Below are 14,971 nucleotides of genomic sequence, written 5' to 3' on the forward strand. Positions count from 1 at the left end.
CAATTAAGCAAATGGTAAAAATTTTAAAATCTCTCAATTTAGGGAAAATAAAGAAAGCTAGTGAAGAAAAACCGTTTTTTTTTTTAGTTAGTCAAAAGGAAAAAAGTATAAAAAAATAAAAATAAAATTTGATTCCATTTAAGACCCACCATGGATAAACTTTCTCTACTTGTCCCTTTTTGGGATGTCCTTCTTTTTATTACTATTGTCCTAAATATTTCTTTTTTTATCTTACGAGAAAACTTGTAATCTAAAGTTTGTAAATTTAATACAATTATTAGATTTTTTACATATATTATATCGGTGTTTAACGTTGTTGGAAAGGTTAATTTCATAAAGAATATATTTGCACAACTTTAAAAAATAAGAACCAAATTTAAATAGTAGCCAATAAGGAGACATTTGCTTACGGTCAACCCCAACCATAAGCTTGTTGTTACACCAGGCCCAAAAACTAAGAGCCCGTTTGGATTGGGCATAAGTTGGGTTTATAAAATTTTTTTTTTGTTTTTTTTAAAGTTATTTTGTCTTAAAATCTAAAAAATAATTGAACCCATTTAACTTAGTTTATCTAAAGCGACTTATTTGTAAAAAGTTTAATACCAATTCTAAATCATTGCGTAAAAACCCAAACAAAAATCCAACATCTCTTCTTCGTTTTCTCGGTGGAAATGACGCGTGGTGTTTAAATTTTCTTAAATTTTTGTACGGTAAATAATTTTTTTTTTTTATGTTTTGTTGCCCATCAGGCATAAGTTCTAACTTTTGTCAATAAAAAAAAAATTTATAGTCAATAGTTTCACTATAATATTTTATAGAAGTTATGCCTTATTTTAATTTCATTAAACTAATTTTGAGGTTGAACAATAAAAACTTTACCTAGAGTTATTTTTTTTTAAAAATTAAGCGGGACCAAAAAAGCAAGACCACCTCTTATGGAGGGCATTAGCATATATTATATTAGATCCGATGAGTTTAATATTTGTTAGAAAGTGTAATTTCCCAAAAGTTACTAGGGACTTTAAATAGTTAATTAGTTGTTGGGGGGTTAATTTCTTTAAATTTCATAAAGAATATTTGCACAACTTTAAAAAATAAGAACCAAATTTAAATAGTAGCCAAACGTAATTAGACCCCCAAACCATGGGCTTGTTGTTAACGCTAAACGCCCAAAACAAAATGTTTGGTTAAAACCCAACATCTGTTCATATACAGAAGAATCAATGTTGGGGGGCTTGTTGTTAACGCTAAACGCCCAAAACAAAATCTTTGGTTAAAACCCAACATGTGTTCATATACAGAAGAATCAATTTAGCAAGTGGGGTAAAAAAAATGTCACAATTTTGGAAACCAGGAACAGAACGACCTCGTATTGTAGATGATGAAGAGGGTGGTGTTCTTCTTTACCCTACATCTTCCTCTGGGTAAATATTTTATTTTACTGCTTTCTTTTTACTGCATATGAATTGTTAAAATTTTACTGCTTTTTCTTTGTTATGAATGTTACAATTTTACTGCTTTTTTGGTTATGAGTGTTAAATTTTTACTGCTTTTTCTTGTTATGAATGTTAATTTACTGCTTTCTTTGTTATGAATATTGAAATTTTACTGCTTTTTTGTTTATGAGTGTTAAATTTATACTGTTTTTATTTTTATTTTTTATGAATGTGACAATTTTACTGCTTTCTTTGTTATGAATGTGTAAATTTTACTGCTTTCTTTGTTAAGAATGTTAAATTCTTATCCTTTCTTTGTTATGAATTGTTAAAATTTTACTGCTTTCTTTGTTATGCATATGAATGTTAAAATTTTAACATCTCAGTTTGTATTTGTCTGTTAATATTATGGATGGTCACTCAACTTTTACTTTATTGCACCAAACTCACTAAACTATACTTCCTCCGTCCCAATTTATGTGACGTCCCTTCCTTTTTAGTCTCTTTCAAAAAGAATGTTGCCTTTTTATAATTAGAAATAATTTGACTTTTAAACTTTTACCCTTAATGGAACGATTTCTAGTTAAGCACATTTAACCTTCAATTAATTGATATGTGCAGTTTTGATCCCTTTGACTACGAATCTTCAAAATTATAATGAATTGTTAAGTGCTGAACCATTCAATTGTCAGTGTATTATGCTAAATTTGTAATGTTATAGTTCGAGAAATAGTCTAAAATCACATGTTTCTTACATAAAGGGACCAAGAACACACATTTAAGTTAATCGAAGGTTAAATGCGTTTAGTCAAATATTACAAGGACCAAAATCAAAATTCATCAATAATCGAGGGACTAAAAGTGCAATTATCCCATATTTTCGTAATGAAACATGAAGGGAAGGATCGAAGAGAAAACCGTGATGGAAAAAGCGTGAGGAGAATTCTAGACCCAAGATGTTAGAAGGTGAAAAATCAATGGGTGCGGGAGCTGTTTTAAGCAATTTTTTATAACAAAAAAGTCAGTCAACTTTTCTAAAGTATAATAGAAAATGTCTCCTTATTTCCTCCTAGTGGTATATTTAGGCAAAGCTGAGTGATTTTTGCGGTCGGACACCACGGTTATTAAAAAAAAAAAAAAAAAGAATTGAGCAATTTTTTAGTTACCTAAAAAAAAAAAAAAAAAGTAAAAAAAATTAGCGACTTTTGTGCTACTCAGGCAAAATTGAATTACTTTTTGGTTACGAAGCAAAGAGAAAGAGTTTAGTGGTTTTAGTACAATAAATGTAAAAGTTGAGTGATTATCCGTAAATGTAAAAGTTGAGTGATTATCCGTGAAACTATCCCGTTAGTTATATAAGTAGTAATTATTTGTGGAATTTCAAGATTTGGGTATGGGAGTTTAGAGAAGCAAAGGCAGAGGCTGCCTGTGTACAAGTACAAAACTGCTATTCTTTACTCAGTGGAGACTCATGCTACCACCATTATTGTTGGAGAAACTGGCAGTGGCAAAACTACCCAAATTCCTCAGGTTAGTTTTTCTTGGTTTTCTGTAAAGATTATGTTTTTATAATTGGTATGATGTGAAATGTTCTCCCTAGAAAATATTTCATCAATCAAAGGTGTAACGGTCTTGAACTTGTTGGGGTCGGCTATATGAATCGTCAGACCTCAGTATCCAGTTATGATTTAGTATTCAGGCATTCAACATAGTTAGACTATTTTGCATTTGACCATCAACCGTCTTCCGTTAACCGGGACTGTGGCAGACTCAGGATTTCACTAAAGGAATTTAAAATATAAAGAAGTAAACACATGAAGAAGCCATGAGGTTTCAACACATAGTATATACACATAAGAAAAGATTGATTGACCTATCTATGCTGTGTAATTTTTCGATGAAGGGGGTGTCAGTTGACTCGCCTTAGACAAAGGTGGCTCTGGCACTAGGAATTTGGTAAGGGGATTCAACATTATGCCTGAATGCATCTTCGTCAGTACATTAAAAGCTTCACTTATATCAAGGAGATTCAAAAACTTTATATACATACAAAAAGTTTTTTTTATTTTTTTTTATAACCGCTTTACACGGTATAATTTTCCGACGAACTTCCTTATACGTGGTTAAGGGGAGTTATGAAGCATGTGTGGTGGTACTTAGTAATAATTTTGAGTTGCAAAGAGTGGAAGTAATGTCTATATGTTGGTAGGAGCAAGAGATACAACTAGGCTCATAATGGCAGTAAATTGTTTTTTGCTACTTTGGGCAACCAAACATAAAAAGTAATTCTACCAAAGGACATCTTTTCCTATTAAACATATTACTGTCTAGTGGAGCCATAATTGTAGTATCTTTATTCTTTGTCTAGAAAATGCCAATGAACATTTCGTTTTAGTTTGATTAGAGAAATGAACTCTTTACTCGTTAGAAAGTTGAAAATTTAATGATATGTGGTACATTTTAATGTGTGTAGTACCTGAAAGATGCTGGTTGGGCTGAAGGAGGGCGCATGATAGCTTGCACTCAACCAAGGAGACTGGCAGTCCAGGTGTAGTATTCTGTTCATGAGCTCTCTATGCTCTTTAAAGAGTGAACTTTTGTGTAGTTTCAGATTCTTTTTTTAGTTTCCAAAAAGAGTGAACTTTTGTGTCTTCTTATATGTATGTCTGATATCTTTCTAATCGAAAGCAGATGCAAGCAGTATGGCTGCTTGTGAGGTACACATATCATTGTACTTGTTACTAGGGGTGGCAAAATTAACCATGAAAACATGACAGCCCCAACCAATAACCTGCCCAATTATTAGCTCACCCATTTTAGACCTATCCATTTCAGCCCATCTAAAGTTGGGTTGATATGTAGCGCAAATTGACCCATGAGAAACCTTGTCAAAGTATTTTAAAAAGACATCTTTTTTATTTGATATGTTACATATAGCCATAATAGAGGAAAAAATAGTTTTATTAGGTACTTAAAAAATTATAAAAGAACAGACAAAAAAAATTAAAACATAGTAAGAATTCGGCGGGTTGGGTTATGACCCGCTTTTTAGCCCATCCAGCCCAAGTAAACCCGCCCATTTATCAACTCAGCCCATTTTGACCCGCCCAAATTCAGCCCAATCCGTCCATTTGACACCCCTACTTGTAACTTTGTTTTTGAGATTTGCCAGGATACTTGTATTTACAGTTAAAAGTTTTCTGTAGTTACTTTACTTTCTTGGTTAAGAAAGTGAAAATTGCTAATGTTGACATGTAGTTGGCCCAAATGTATTATATTGAAGAGCAATGCCATCCTGCTCATAATATTTGGACATAATGCCCCTTATGGTTTAGTTAATATGAAACACTTCTTTCAAGTCTCACTCTTTTATAGTGCAGGCAGTCGCTACAAGAGTTGCCGAAGAAATGGATGTTAAACTTGGTGAGGAAGTTGGTTATACTATTCGATTTGAAGATATCACAAATGAGGTGGGAGTTCTTTCTTTATACTTACCATTTTATTGGGATAAAGGAAATAATCTTTTGTTTCATCGTGGGTATTTTTAGAGTTCATAAGTTCCTAAAGAACAGATAAATCTTTTGACATCTGCTGGGATTGCATATTTCAAGGTGTTAGGTCTTATAATGTTGCTACGTGACTGTTGACCTGGAATAGTTTTTCCTTTTTTTTTTTTTTTGGATAAAATATGTTGACCTGGAACAGTAATGGTGGTGTTCTTGCATTACAGGAATTAACTAGGGTCAAATTCCTTACTGATGGAGTTTTGCTGAGGGAAATGATGGACGATCCTCTATTGAGCAAGTATAGGTACTGTTTATGCTTTTAATGCCTTCAAAGGGTTCGACTGTTTGAGTGCCTCCTTTTCTATTTTCTCCATCATCTAGCGATGCTTTAATTCTATTATTTACACCCTCGCTCTTGACTTTTAAGCTTCACTCATCTGTTCCTGAAGGCTGTCTTACTTCTATAAAGTAGCCTGATTTCTTCTCCCAAAAACTCAGACGTGCTTATGAAATTAATTTACTTTATATTTCTAGCAGATATTGAAAATGTCTACTGGAAGATGTTACCTGTCTCAATAAAAATGTCTACTGGAAAGAGAAAATCGTAATCTCTGATTTGTCTTTTTAATCATACAGTGTGATAATGGTAGATGAAGCTCATGAAAGGTCTCTCTCGACAGACATCTTATTGGGACTACTGAAAAAGGTCCATCACTTAGTACACTAGACTGGTTATTGTATTTTCTTATCGTTTGAGTACACTTGTTTAGTTGTTGTCTCTTAAAATGTTATTGTTTCCTATGGCTTCTTCAAAATTTAGATTCAAAGGCGTCGGCCAGAGCTGCGTATTATAATATCATCGGCTACGATTGAAGCAAAATCAATGGCTGCTTTCTTTACTACCAGGTTGATTCTTCTTGTGACGAGTAATTACCGAAGCTTTAATAACTTATTTTACAATTAACAAGGTGATTTGAATCAATTCCTCTTAATCAAGTTAATGAAAAATGTATATTGCATAACTATAAAGTGCAATAAAATAACTGTTACCATTCTCCAAAAAAAAAAAAAAAAAAAAAAAAAAATTGCTATAAAATATTGCATTTTTATAAATCTAGTAAAATATCTTTTGTTAGAAATTTGGTTCAAATCTGTCATTATCTAATTTTGCTTCCTGAGCTTTCTTGATAACTAGAAAGCAAAGAGTATTTGAGGTAGAAATAACTGTCTTTGACAACTAGAGAGCAAAAAGTATGGAAAAAATAAATTCTCTGTAAACACTTTATATTTTATTCATAAGCTATCTTATATAATAGCAAAGTGTTCTAGTACTTAATGTGAATATATATGACATACTAGTATAGTATTTCCCACTTCACTTTGAAACACAAAGCTTTGTATTTTGCTCAACCAAGTAGGAAACCTTATTTTTCCTATTCTTCTGAGTAACACTTTCTTCACTTTGAAACACAAAGCTTTGTATTTTGCTCAACCAAGTAGGAAACCTTATTTTTCCTATTCTTCTGAGTAACACTTTGTTTTTCTATGCTTCAACTTTCGAGCAGCCTTTGATCCCTTTGTGTACATCATAGTTTCCGCCTGCATCATTATTTTATTCTAAATATCAGTAATTGTTTTGTCATTAACAGCTACCTATCTTCTCTTAGTATATAGGTTTTACTGTTTGCACTTAAACTTTTTTGTGTGACCAAAAATTAGCAGAAGACGAAGAGAGCAGGAGCAAGGACCAACAAAAGAACCTGCTATTCTGTCAGTTGAGGTATATGGATTTCTGAGACGATATCTCTTTGCTGTCTGCTTTGTTTGCGCAACCAAAAATCATTAAGTATTTTGTGAACACCTAGGCAAGAGGATTTTGTTTATGCTTTTCTTTGGTTCATCTGCCACCTTACTGAAGTATCATCTTTTTACACTGTGACCTTCTAGGGTAGGGGATTTAATGTGGAGATATTCTATGTTGAAGATCCTGTTTCTGATTACATTCGGGCCTCTGTTTCAACAGTGATGTCGATCCATGACCAGGTACACACTAGAGCATCACTTCTTTGAATTTTTTGGCTACATCAAGCTCAAATGTGAAAAATGTTGGGTTCAGTTCTAAATGATGAAATCTCTTCTGTACTTTTGGTTCCCACTTGATGATAATGTGCCTACAGCGCAATCAATTTCTTGGTTAAAAAAGTGCTTATTTTAGGTAGTTCAAGTGTTTGGCCAAGCTTTTAGGGAAAAAATAAGTGTTTTTGGCTAGTAGTAGAAGTAGTTTTTTTAGAAGCTAAAAAAAGTAGTTTTTCCCCAAAAGCACTTTTGGAACATAGGCCAAGCACAAGGTACTGCTCTAATATTGACTAAAGTGCTTTTTAAATTGATTAGCCAAACACAAACTGTTACTCAATAAAAGTACTTTTCCAAAGAGCACTTTTGACAAAGCACTTCTCAAAATAAGCAGATTTTGGAAGCTTGCCAAACAGTCTATAGATGTCTTTGAATGAGACAATGATTGAAATTCGTAATTTGTCAAAACTTCTGCTGCCTCTAGTCTAGTAATTTATCTTTGATTTTCTCAGGATAACTTTCCCATGATTTCTTTCTTCTTTGATCTCAATATTCTATCACACAGCACTTGACTTATGGCTCTTCATTTATACTTGTAGGAGCGGATGGGAGATATCTTGGTATTTCTCACTGGTCAAGATGACATTGATGCCGCAATACAGTTGCTCACTGAAGAAGCCCAAAGTAGTGGGAAGCAAGGTACTGAATGATAAAAAAGTGGTTGTAGAAAAACACATTGCCTTGTCTGAAATCAAAGGAAAAAAAAAAAAAAAAGGATAGATATCATAATTTTTTCAATTCACTTTTCTTGCAGGGCTGGTTACTGTGCCACTGTACTCGGGACTTCCTCGAGCAGATCAGGTAGGTAATGCATCATGCAGTTTTTAAGGTCAAGTTTCATTGAACTTTTCACCAAATGTTTCTGTTTCTTAATTTTTACAGGACCTTGTGTTTTCCCCTACTCCCAGAGGAAAGAGAAAAGTAATATTTTCGACAAATATTGCTGAGACGTCATTAACTCTAGAGGTATAAATCTGAAACCTTGGGGTCTAAATCTTTGGACGTACATGTTATTAGGTTTGTCTTCATCATATTACTGAGCTGGATATTATCTTTCTGCCTTCAGGGTATTGTCTATGTTGTTGATAGCGGGTTCTCAAAACAAAAATTCTACAACCCGGTACTTTTTTCTCTCTGTTTGACTTGACCCTTTTCCATGCTTTCTGATCAGCTTTTTGTGGTTGTTGACTCTTTTATATTGATCTTCCCTCTATTCTGTTGATTCACTTTCTGGTAATTAGTGCATAAAGAATGCAACTTATACATGTCAAAAAAGAATGCACTATATGCATGTCATGCCTGATATTGCATTTTCAATTTGGATATGATCTAAGTCAGATTTCAGATATTGAGAATTTGGTAGTGGCACCAATATCAAAGGCATCTGCTCGACAAAGGGCTGGTAGAGCTGGAAGAGTTCGACCAGGAAAGTGTTATAGGTAGGTGGCTTACCACATATTATAATGTGGAACTTACCATTAGAAGCACCACGGAAGGAACATAATTGTTGACTTCCCTATTTTTCTGTTCAGGCTCTACACAGAAGATTATTTTGCCAACGAGATGTCTGTGGTGGGAATCCCTGAGATACAGAGATCAAACCTCGTTTCCTGTGTCATCCAGGTATCCCTTTCTTGAACCATGAAGATGCTAGTGCCGTGCTTTCTCGTTATGATTTTTTTTTTCCCCAATGTGAGTTTTTAGTCTACAATATCAAGTACTTTGGTCTAGCTCAACATCCGACTTCTAGGGAGCAAATAATTTTTTTTGTTCATGAATAATGAAATTTCCTTTTATGCTCTATTTTCCATAAGACCACCAAACTTTGCTCATTCATGAAGCTTATATTATTCAATTGGGGGTAATTGGCTAATTCAGTCAAGAGAAAACCATTTAGTTATTTAAGGGTAAGTTTTACTATCCATGTAAGGCAAAACTAATAGCAAAAACGTTTTTTTTTTATTTTTATTTTTTATCTATGTCCCAGTTGAAGGCCTTAGGCATCGATAATATCTTAGGTTTTGATTGGCCAGCATCTCCATCACCTGAATCGATGATCAGAGCACTTGAAGTACTGTACTCACTTGGAGTACTAGATGACGATGCCAAACTTACTTCACCAACTGGATTTCAAGTTGCAGAGATTCCACTGGTATGTTTCTAACCGGCCATCTCGTTTGCTCCATTAAATTCCCTCACGTTCTTCTTCGATGTTCATTGCAAACTATTTTTGCTAGCTCCAGTAGTATGTCTTGCAAGTTGGATTCTTCCCGTCAAATTTTACAATTATGCTATCTATTTACGACATTTCTCTTCAAATACTACCCCTCTTTCCCCCATTCTCCAATAAAAAGATTAAAAAAAGGAATCCATCATACAAGAGTAATGAGCAAGGAATATTTATGCATTTATAAAAAATAAAGTAACACCTAAGGGAGTGACCTAGCGGTTGACAGTGATTTCTACAACCATATGCCCAAGTGTTGGTGGACAAAGTTACCCGATACCTGTGTTGGGGAAGCGAGCAGGTACACAGTAAACCCACCACCAGCATTACACAGAAGAAAATGTAATGAAGAATTCTGCAACTGAGGGGGAGAGAGAGACATTTCTTTTGCTCCCATTGGATACTCAGTCGAGATTTGATTCCGTAGAAGCCTTCGCCTTGAGTATGAATATTTGTTGCCAGCTGCTGCGGTTGAGGCAACTTGCTTAAACTGCACCACTGAACTCTCTTTCCTTTGTTGTAGTTTATCGTTCTCACTAGCAATTGCAAGATTAAGTCTTTACTTTATTCCTTTTCTTCTGCAACGTCTTAAATGTTAATGAATAAATATCAGTTTCTGCCAAGAACTTATGTTGTCTACTAGAAACAGCTCTCTTATGCTGACGCACTTTGTGTTATTGAGTGCCATAGGTGTGAGATTCATAGGCAGTTGATTAACTTGATGCTTAATGCTTAATGCTTTGCTAAAGGTTTCTCGGTGCACTACAATTATGTAATGTGACTCTTCAATTCATGGATCTAGGAATCTTTTTATTCACTCTGTTTTTGAAACCTGTATTTTTTGTGTAGGACCCATTAATATCTAAAATGATCTTGGCTTCTTGTGAGTTTGGATGTTCGGAGGAAATAATTACCATTGCTGCTGTGCTCTCCATACAGGTAAATTCTTGTTTTCTGAACCCTAATTGATTTAGCAATAAAACAGGACTTCTATCTTTTGTTTGACCAACATATTGTTAATTTTTGCAGTCTATTTGGATTCCTGTTAGAGGAGTACAGAAACAGTTGGATGAAGCAAAATTGAGATTTGCAGCTGCCGAGGTATTTGGTTCCTTCTTTTTGCTTACTAGGTTCACCTCAGTAATAACTTATTAGATTTTGAATGACATTGTCAATCTTTCTATTTAGTTACAATTTGAACGGTTAAGAAATTTGGCTTCACAACAATTCAGGAGAACCAAAAGCTTCACAATTGTTCACCAATTACTACATAGGATTTTTTTCCAGGATTTATGAAAAAGTAAAAACATAATCTTTGTATTTTGCGCCCATCTGACTATCTTGTAGATTAAGAAGTGATTGCTCAAATGTTGTGTTACTTATTGGAGTGAGTACAGATTTATATATATGATACTTGGAATGTATGAAAAATCCCAAGGCTACGACCAAGTATACTGTTCAAATTTTTGGAGGAGGCAAATATCGCCAGTTAGAAAAGGGTCAAATAAAATGAGTTGGACTAAAAGAGAGTAGGTAAAGAAAATTGAGAGAAATGGAGTAATCACCCTATTGCCCTTTCAATTGCATAAACTTCTCAGGATCTTGCACTTCCCTTTTCTTTCCTTGTTCATCTACTTGATGCATTGCATAAGCAGAAACGTATTCTTAGACAAAAATTTGAATTGCTGCAAAATTTAAAAAAAAAAAAAAAAAAAAAAAAAAAAAAAAAAAAAAACAGATATTGTTTTTTGTCTTGTGATTCTCTACAATGTCTTATGAAGTGCAACAAATAGCGCATGCACTTAGAAAATTTGTATAGAGATAGTATAGTCGGTAAGTTTTATCTTAACATATCATCTCTTGAAATAAATATCTCATCCCTAATTGGAATTAAGATTGCTGCCTATTTGTTTCTAGTTATTTACTACTTGTTCAGTCTTCTTCCAGTAAATTCATGTGTAACTTTGATGTACCTTTGCAGGGTGACCATGTCACATTCTTAAATGTGTATAAAGGATTCATTAAGTCTAACAAATCTTCGAAGTGGTGTCACAAGAATTTTATAAATTATCATGCCATGGTAAGTCCTAATCCAGCTTCCATAGGAAGCATTTTGGATGCTCTATTTTTTCTTTTTCTCTAGTTTTTACAGTGTTTGCGTTTTGAAGGGCCTCTTGTGACATCCTTGACGTTTTCCCTTTACATGCAGAGAAAAGTAATCGAAGTTAGAGAACAGCTGAAAAGAATTACACAACGGTTGGGCATAGGATTGAAATCTTGTGAAGGGGATATTCAGGCAACTTAATTTGCTGACTCAATTGTTTAATTTTTTTGGGCGGCAATTCTCTGTCATTGAAGAGCTTAGGCTGTAATAAGTGTAACTAAAATTAGTCATTTTGCAGGCAGTAAGGAAGGCAATTACAGCGGGGTTTTTCGCCAATGCTGCCCGTTTAGAAGTGAGTATGAATCCATAAGTAATTATTTTTATGTCTTAAAAGGCACACTCCCTTTCCGTTTCTGTTATCATTTCTGCCTTAAGTTTTTCTGATCTGGGCATATTTGATAACGTGTGTTGCTCGTCTTTGAAACAGCCATTCAGCCACAATGGGATGTATAAAACTGTCAGAACTTCTCAAGAAGTTTATATTCATCCTTCATCTGTGCTTTTCAGGTAAGATAATTTAACATCTCCATTAAAATATAATAGCTTGATTTGTTTGCCGATATTATGGAGTACTAGGCGTATTTTCCCTTAGTTATCATGAAATGAGGAAATTTGTTGAGGGTCTGCATTTATTCCAACTTTAAAGCCAATTAACGGATAACATGTGATAAAATAGGAAGAAATAAAACAAGATAAGTAGAAGTGTTATTATGTTTTGTTACATATCTGAAGTTTATTATATGTTTTCTCAAATTCGACAGGGTCAACCCGAAGTTTATCGTGTACCATTCGCTTGTTTCAACGGATCGACAATACATGCGAAATGTCATTACTATCGATCCTTCTTGGCTAACGGAGGCTGCACCACATTTTTACCAGAAGCAGATGCATAGTTCTATTCCTCAATGATACGCAATTTTCTTGGACGCTCCTTGGCAGCCTCTTACTGGTTTGGAAAATTGTAGCCATTTGAAAACCTTTTTAATTTACACTAACAACTCCTTGTAAATTGTTTGTACTTTCTCCCAATGGTAGAGTTACATGGGCTCGACGGAGGCCAGTTGAATACGATTCACCAGAAAATTATAGTGTATAGAGGTCAAATGTTACTTTTTTATACATTTATATTGAATGTTGAACAGACTTGAACATTCTTAACAAAATTGTTCGCTTTGTCATTGCTTTCTCTCATCTATGTATTGTCATTTCTCTCCCTTTATTGACCCTATTAAACTGTTCTAAGCAAAACTAAGCTTGAAAGGGAATGCTGGATTCATGTTAGAGGTGTCATATATGTGATTTCTGCTGTAAATACATGTTGAACATGGAATAATCCACTAGCAAGAGTATTCGACAATTCGTACTTTCCTTCAGTCTCACTTTCATCATGATTAGTGGTGGCAAATGGGCGGGTAGAAAATGGGTTAAACAAACACGGGTTGGGTTGCAACCTGCCCATAGTACTACTGGTAAAAAACGGGTTGGGAACCCAACCTGCCCATATTACTACTGGTAAAAAACGGGTTGGGTAAAATATGGGTCGGGTAAAAATGGGTTTTACCATCCAATACCAGTAGATTCTCTTGATGTGCTGGTCCAAGACTTGGTAAAAAACGGGTTGGGTAAAATATGGGTCAGGTAAAAATGGATTTTACCATCCAATACAAGTAGATTCTCTTGATGTGCTGGTCCAAGACTTAACAAAACAAAAAACACAAGACATGTTCGTCCTGAAAACGCCTTTTAATTACCTTCTCACTCGGACATCAATACAAGTATACACTACAACTTTGTCTTGAGAACTGCTATTGTCTCAAGGCCTGTAGCTTTAGTTACATTTATTCATACATGAGAGGACAAACTCTTATAAAACATGTGCAATTGTCACAAATTATTTGGTTGACAGCATCATTGATCAAATATCTTTGCCGCGATTATCGAACAACTCTTATAGTGTCCCTTATACGGGGTGAATACAAATTAATCGATGCTCAAAAAGCAGATACCAAACACATGATGAACCAAAAAAAAAAAAAAATGTACTAGCATTCATGGATACTCAGCTTGGTACAAAAACACTATTATTTTCACTTTTTCACCGAATTTAAAGTACAAAGTCAAAAGACTAAAGACAATACATGTACTTGACCACAGCTTGTTGCAATATAAGGACGTACTAAACAAACTAATCAAGAGCAATTAACTAGCTAGAGGAAAGTGAATAGGGAAACTATTCATATAACTTCCCTTAATTTATTCTCAAACTCACACCATACAATTAGTACATCGTCTTGACTCTTGAGATGTAATATAGTCTCGAGTCCTAGCTTCAGTTAGGTAAAATATTATTTTGTGCCTCAAACAACTGACACTAACTGTGTGAGATTCTTTTTTTCTCACCAAATTGGTAGACTCGAATCACACTCCTTTGAATCCACTAATTTGTGAGACAAAAAGAGGTGTCACACAACTAGTGTCAGTTTTATGAGGCATAAAATAAATATTTTCCTTCAGTCACAGGTACAATGGCGACAAATAAAGGTAGTACATGTATCACAAGTACTACAAACTATACCCCTGACTTATATACCGGCAGCTGGTGGTAACCTCGACCTCAGGATTCCCCTGATCTGATCAATAGTAATGTTGTTTGAATTCATCGCTTCACCGATAAATAATTAGAATGACATGTATGGTCACGCAATTTCAACATGATATCAAAATAGTATATATAGGTTTATGGATTTCCAAATCTCACCGGCCGCCACCCAAAACTAAAAATATTAGTTTTCGGAAACGTGCGTCGCACGTTTGTTCCATATCATTATTATAAAATTTATCAATACTTAAAAAGGCTGTTATAAAATATGAATATCAGTGATATGAAAGGGTGGAGCTAATTACTGATCTCTCATATTTATATTCAATTGCAATTAGATGTTAATTTCCTCTGTAAGAGGTTATTCCTCTTTCACTACATGAAAGTCGAATTTCATATTGTTCATATATGTAGTATTGGACTTTATAACACTTATATTACTTTTAGTTTTTAAAAAAGTACACGACATTCATTAAATCTACAACACTTCTGAATCCTAATAATCTAAATGGAGCGACAACTGAATAGTTAATTATGATACAACACAAGAAATATGCATATAAGCACAAACGAAAACTACGTATATATTTCAACTCCCCCGAGCAATAAGAAAGAAAACATCTGAAGAAGTAGATCAACAAAAATGACAAAAAGGATATATGAAGAGATTTCTTTTGGCAGCACAACGCTTGTGTATCCTCGAAAGACATGCTGGAACTCCTCATTTGATAGAAACTACAAACTACATGTAACCCTCCACTTTAGTTTCTCTTATCGGATTCTTTAAGGTTAAGGGTGAATTATCTTTTCTTTGATAACTTGTCTTTAAAATTTTCATCACGGAGTTGCCTGCTACTTCCATTACTATAAGCCCACGTCCGGAACTGAAATTAATTCCCACATCAT

General features: G+C 34.1%; 1 protein-coding gene and 1 long non-coding RNA gene across 5 annotated transcripts; one reads left to right on the plus strand and one right to left on the minus strand.

The window, feature by feature from the left end:
- Positions 1–1,254: 1,254 nt before the first annotated feature.
- Positions 1,255–12,644, plus strand: LOC132049486 (probable pre-mRNA-splicing factor ATP-dependent RNA helicase DEAH9). Of its 4 annotated transcripts, none has more exons than XM_059440348.1 (23): positions 1,255–1,424; positions 2,822–2,966; positions 3,910–3,984; positions 4,817–4,906; positions 5,167–5,246; positions 5,579–5,648; positions 5,763–5,848; positions 6,662–6,722; positions 6,890–6,985; positions 7,615–7,714; positions 7,830–7,876; positions 7,958–8,041; positions 8,142–8,195; positions 8,414–8,514; positions 8,608–8,698; positions 9,063–9,227; positions 10,152–10,241; positions 10,332–10,403; positions 11,284–11,382; positions 11,512–11,598; positions 11,705–11,758; positions 11,894–11,973; positions 12,228–12,644. In XM_059440348.1, the coding sequence occupies exons 1-23, from the start codon at positions 1,333–1,335 to the stop codon at positions 12,373–12,375; spliced, it is 2,067 nt and encodes a 688-aa protein (XP_059296331.1). In that variant the 5' UTR covers positions 1,255–1,332; the 3' UTR covers positions 12,376–12,644. The 4 variants fall into 4 exon arrangements, with proteins under 4 accessions (XP_059296331.1, XP_059296405.1, XP_059296479.1 ...); XM_059440422.1 differs by having other exon boundaries at positions 6,665–6,722; XM_059440496.1 differs by lacking the exon at positions 4,817–4,906.
- Positions 6,162–6,655, minus strand: LOC132049729 (uncharacterized). Its single transcript, XR_009413150.1, has 2 exons — positions 6,448–6,655; positions 6,162–6,365 (listed from the first exon to the last, which is right to left on the minus strand). It is a non-coding gene; the product is annotated as an uncharacterized LOC132049729 (long non-coding RNA).
- Positions 12,645–14,971: the final 2,327 nt, after the last annotated feature.

This window comes from Lycium ferocissimum, chromosome 1 (genome assembly GCF_029784015.1).
Source record: "Lycium ferocissimum isolate CSIRO_LF1 chromosome 1, AGI_CSIRO_Lferr_CH_V1, whole genome shotgun sequence".
Lineage (NCBI taxonomy): Eukaryota > Viridiplantae > Streptophyta > Magnoliopsida > Solanales > Solanaceae > Lycium > Lycium ferocissimum.

Excerpts from the sequence above, each read along its gene's own strand:
- LOC132049486 (XM_059440348.1), top strand. The coding sequence starts at position 1,333 with ATGTCACAATTTTGGAAACCAGGAACAGAACGACCTCGTATTGTAGAT. Across the intron at positions 10,242-10,331 it reads CTGCTGTGCTCTCCATACAG|TCTATTTGGATTCCTGTTAG; the intron begins GTAAATTCTTGT and ends TAATTTTTGCAG. Across the intron at positions 11,599-11,704 it reads CTTGTGAAGGGGATATTCAG|GCAGTAAGGAAGGCAATTAC; the intron begins GCAACTTAATTT and ends GTCATTTTGCAG.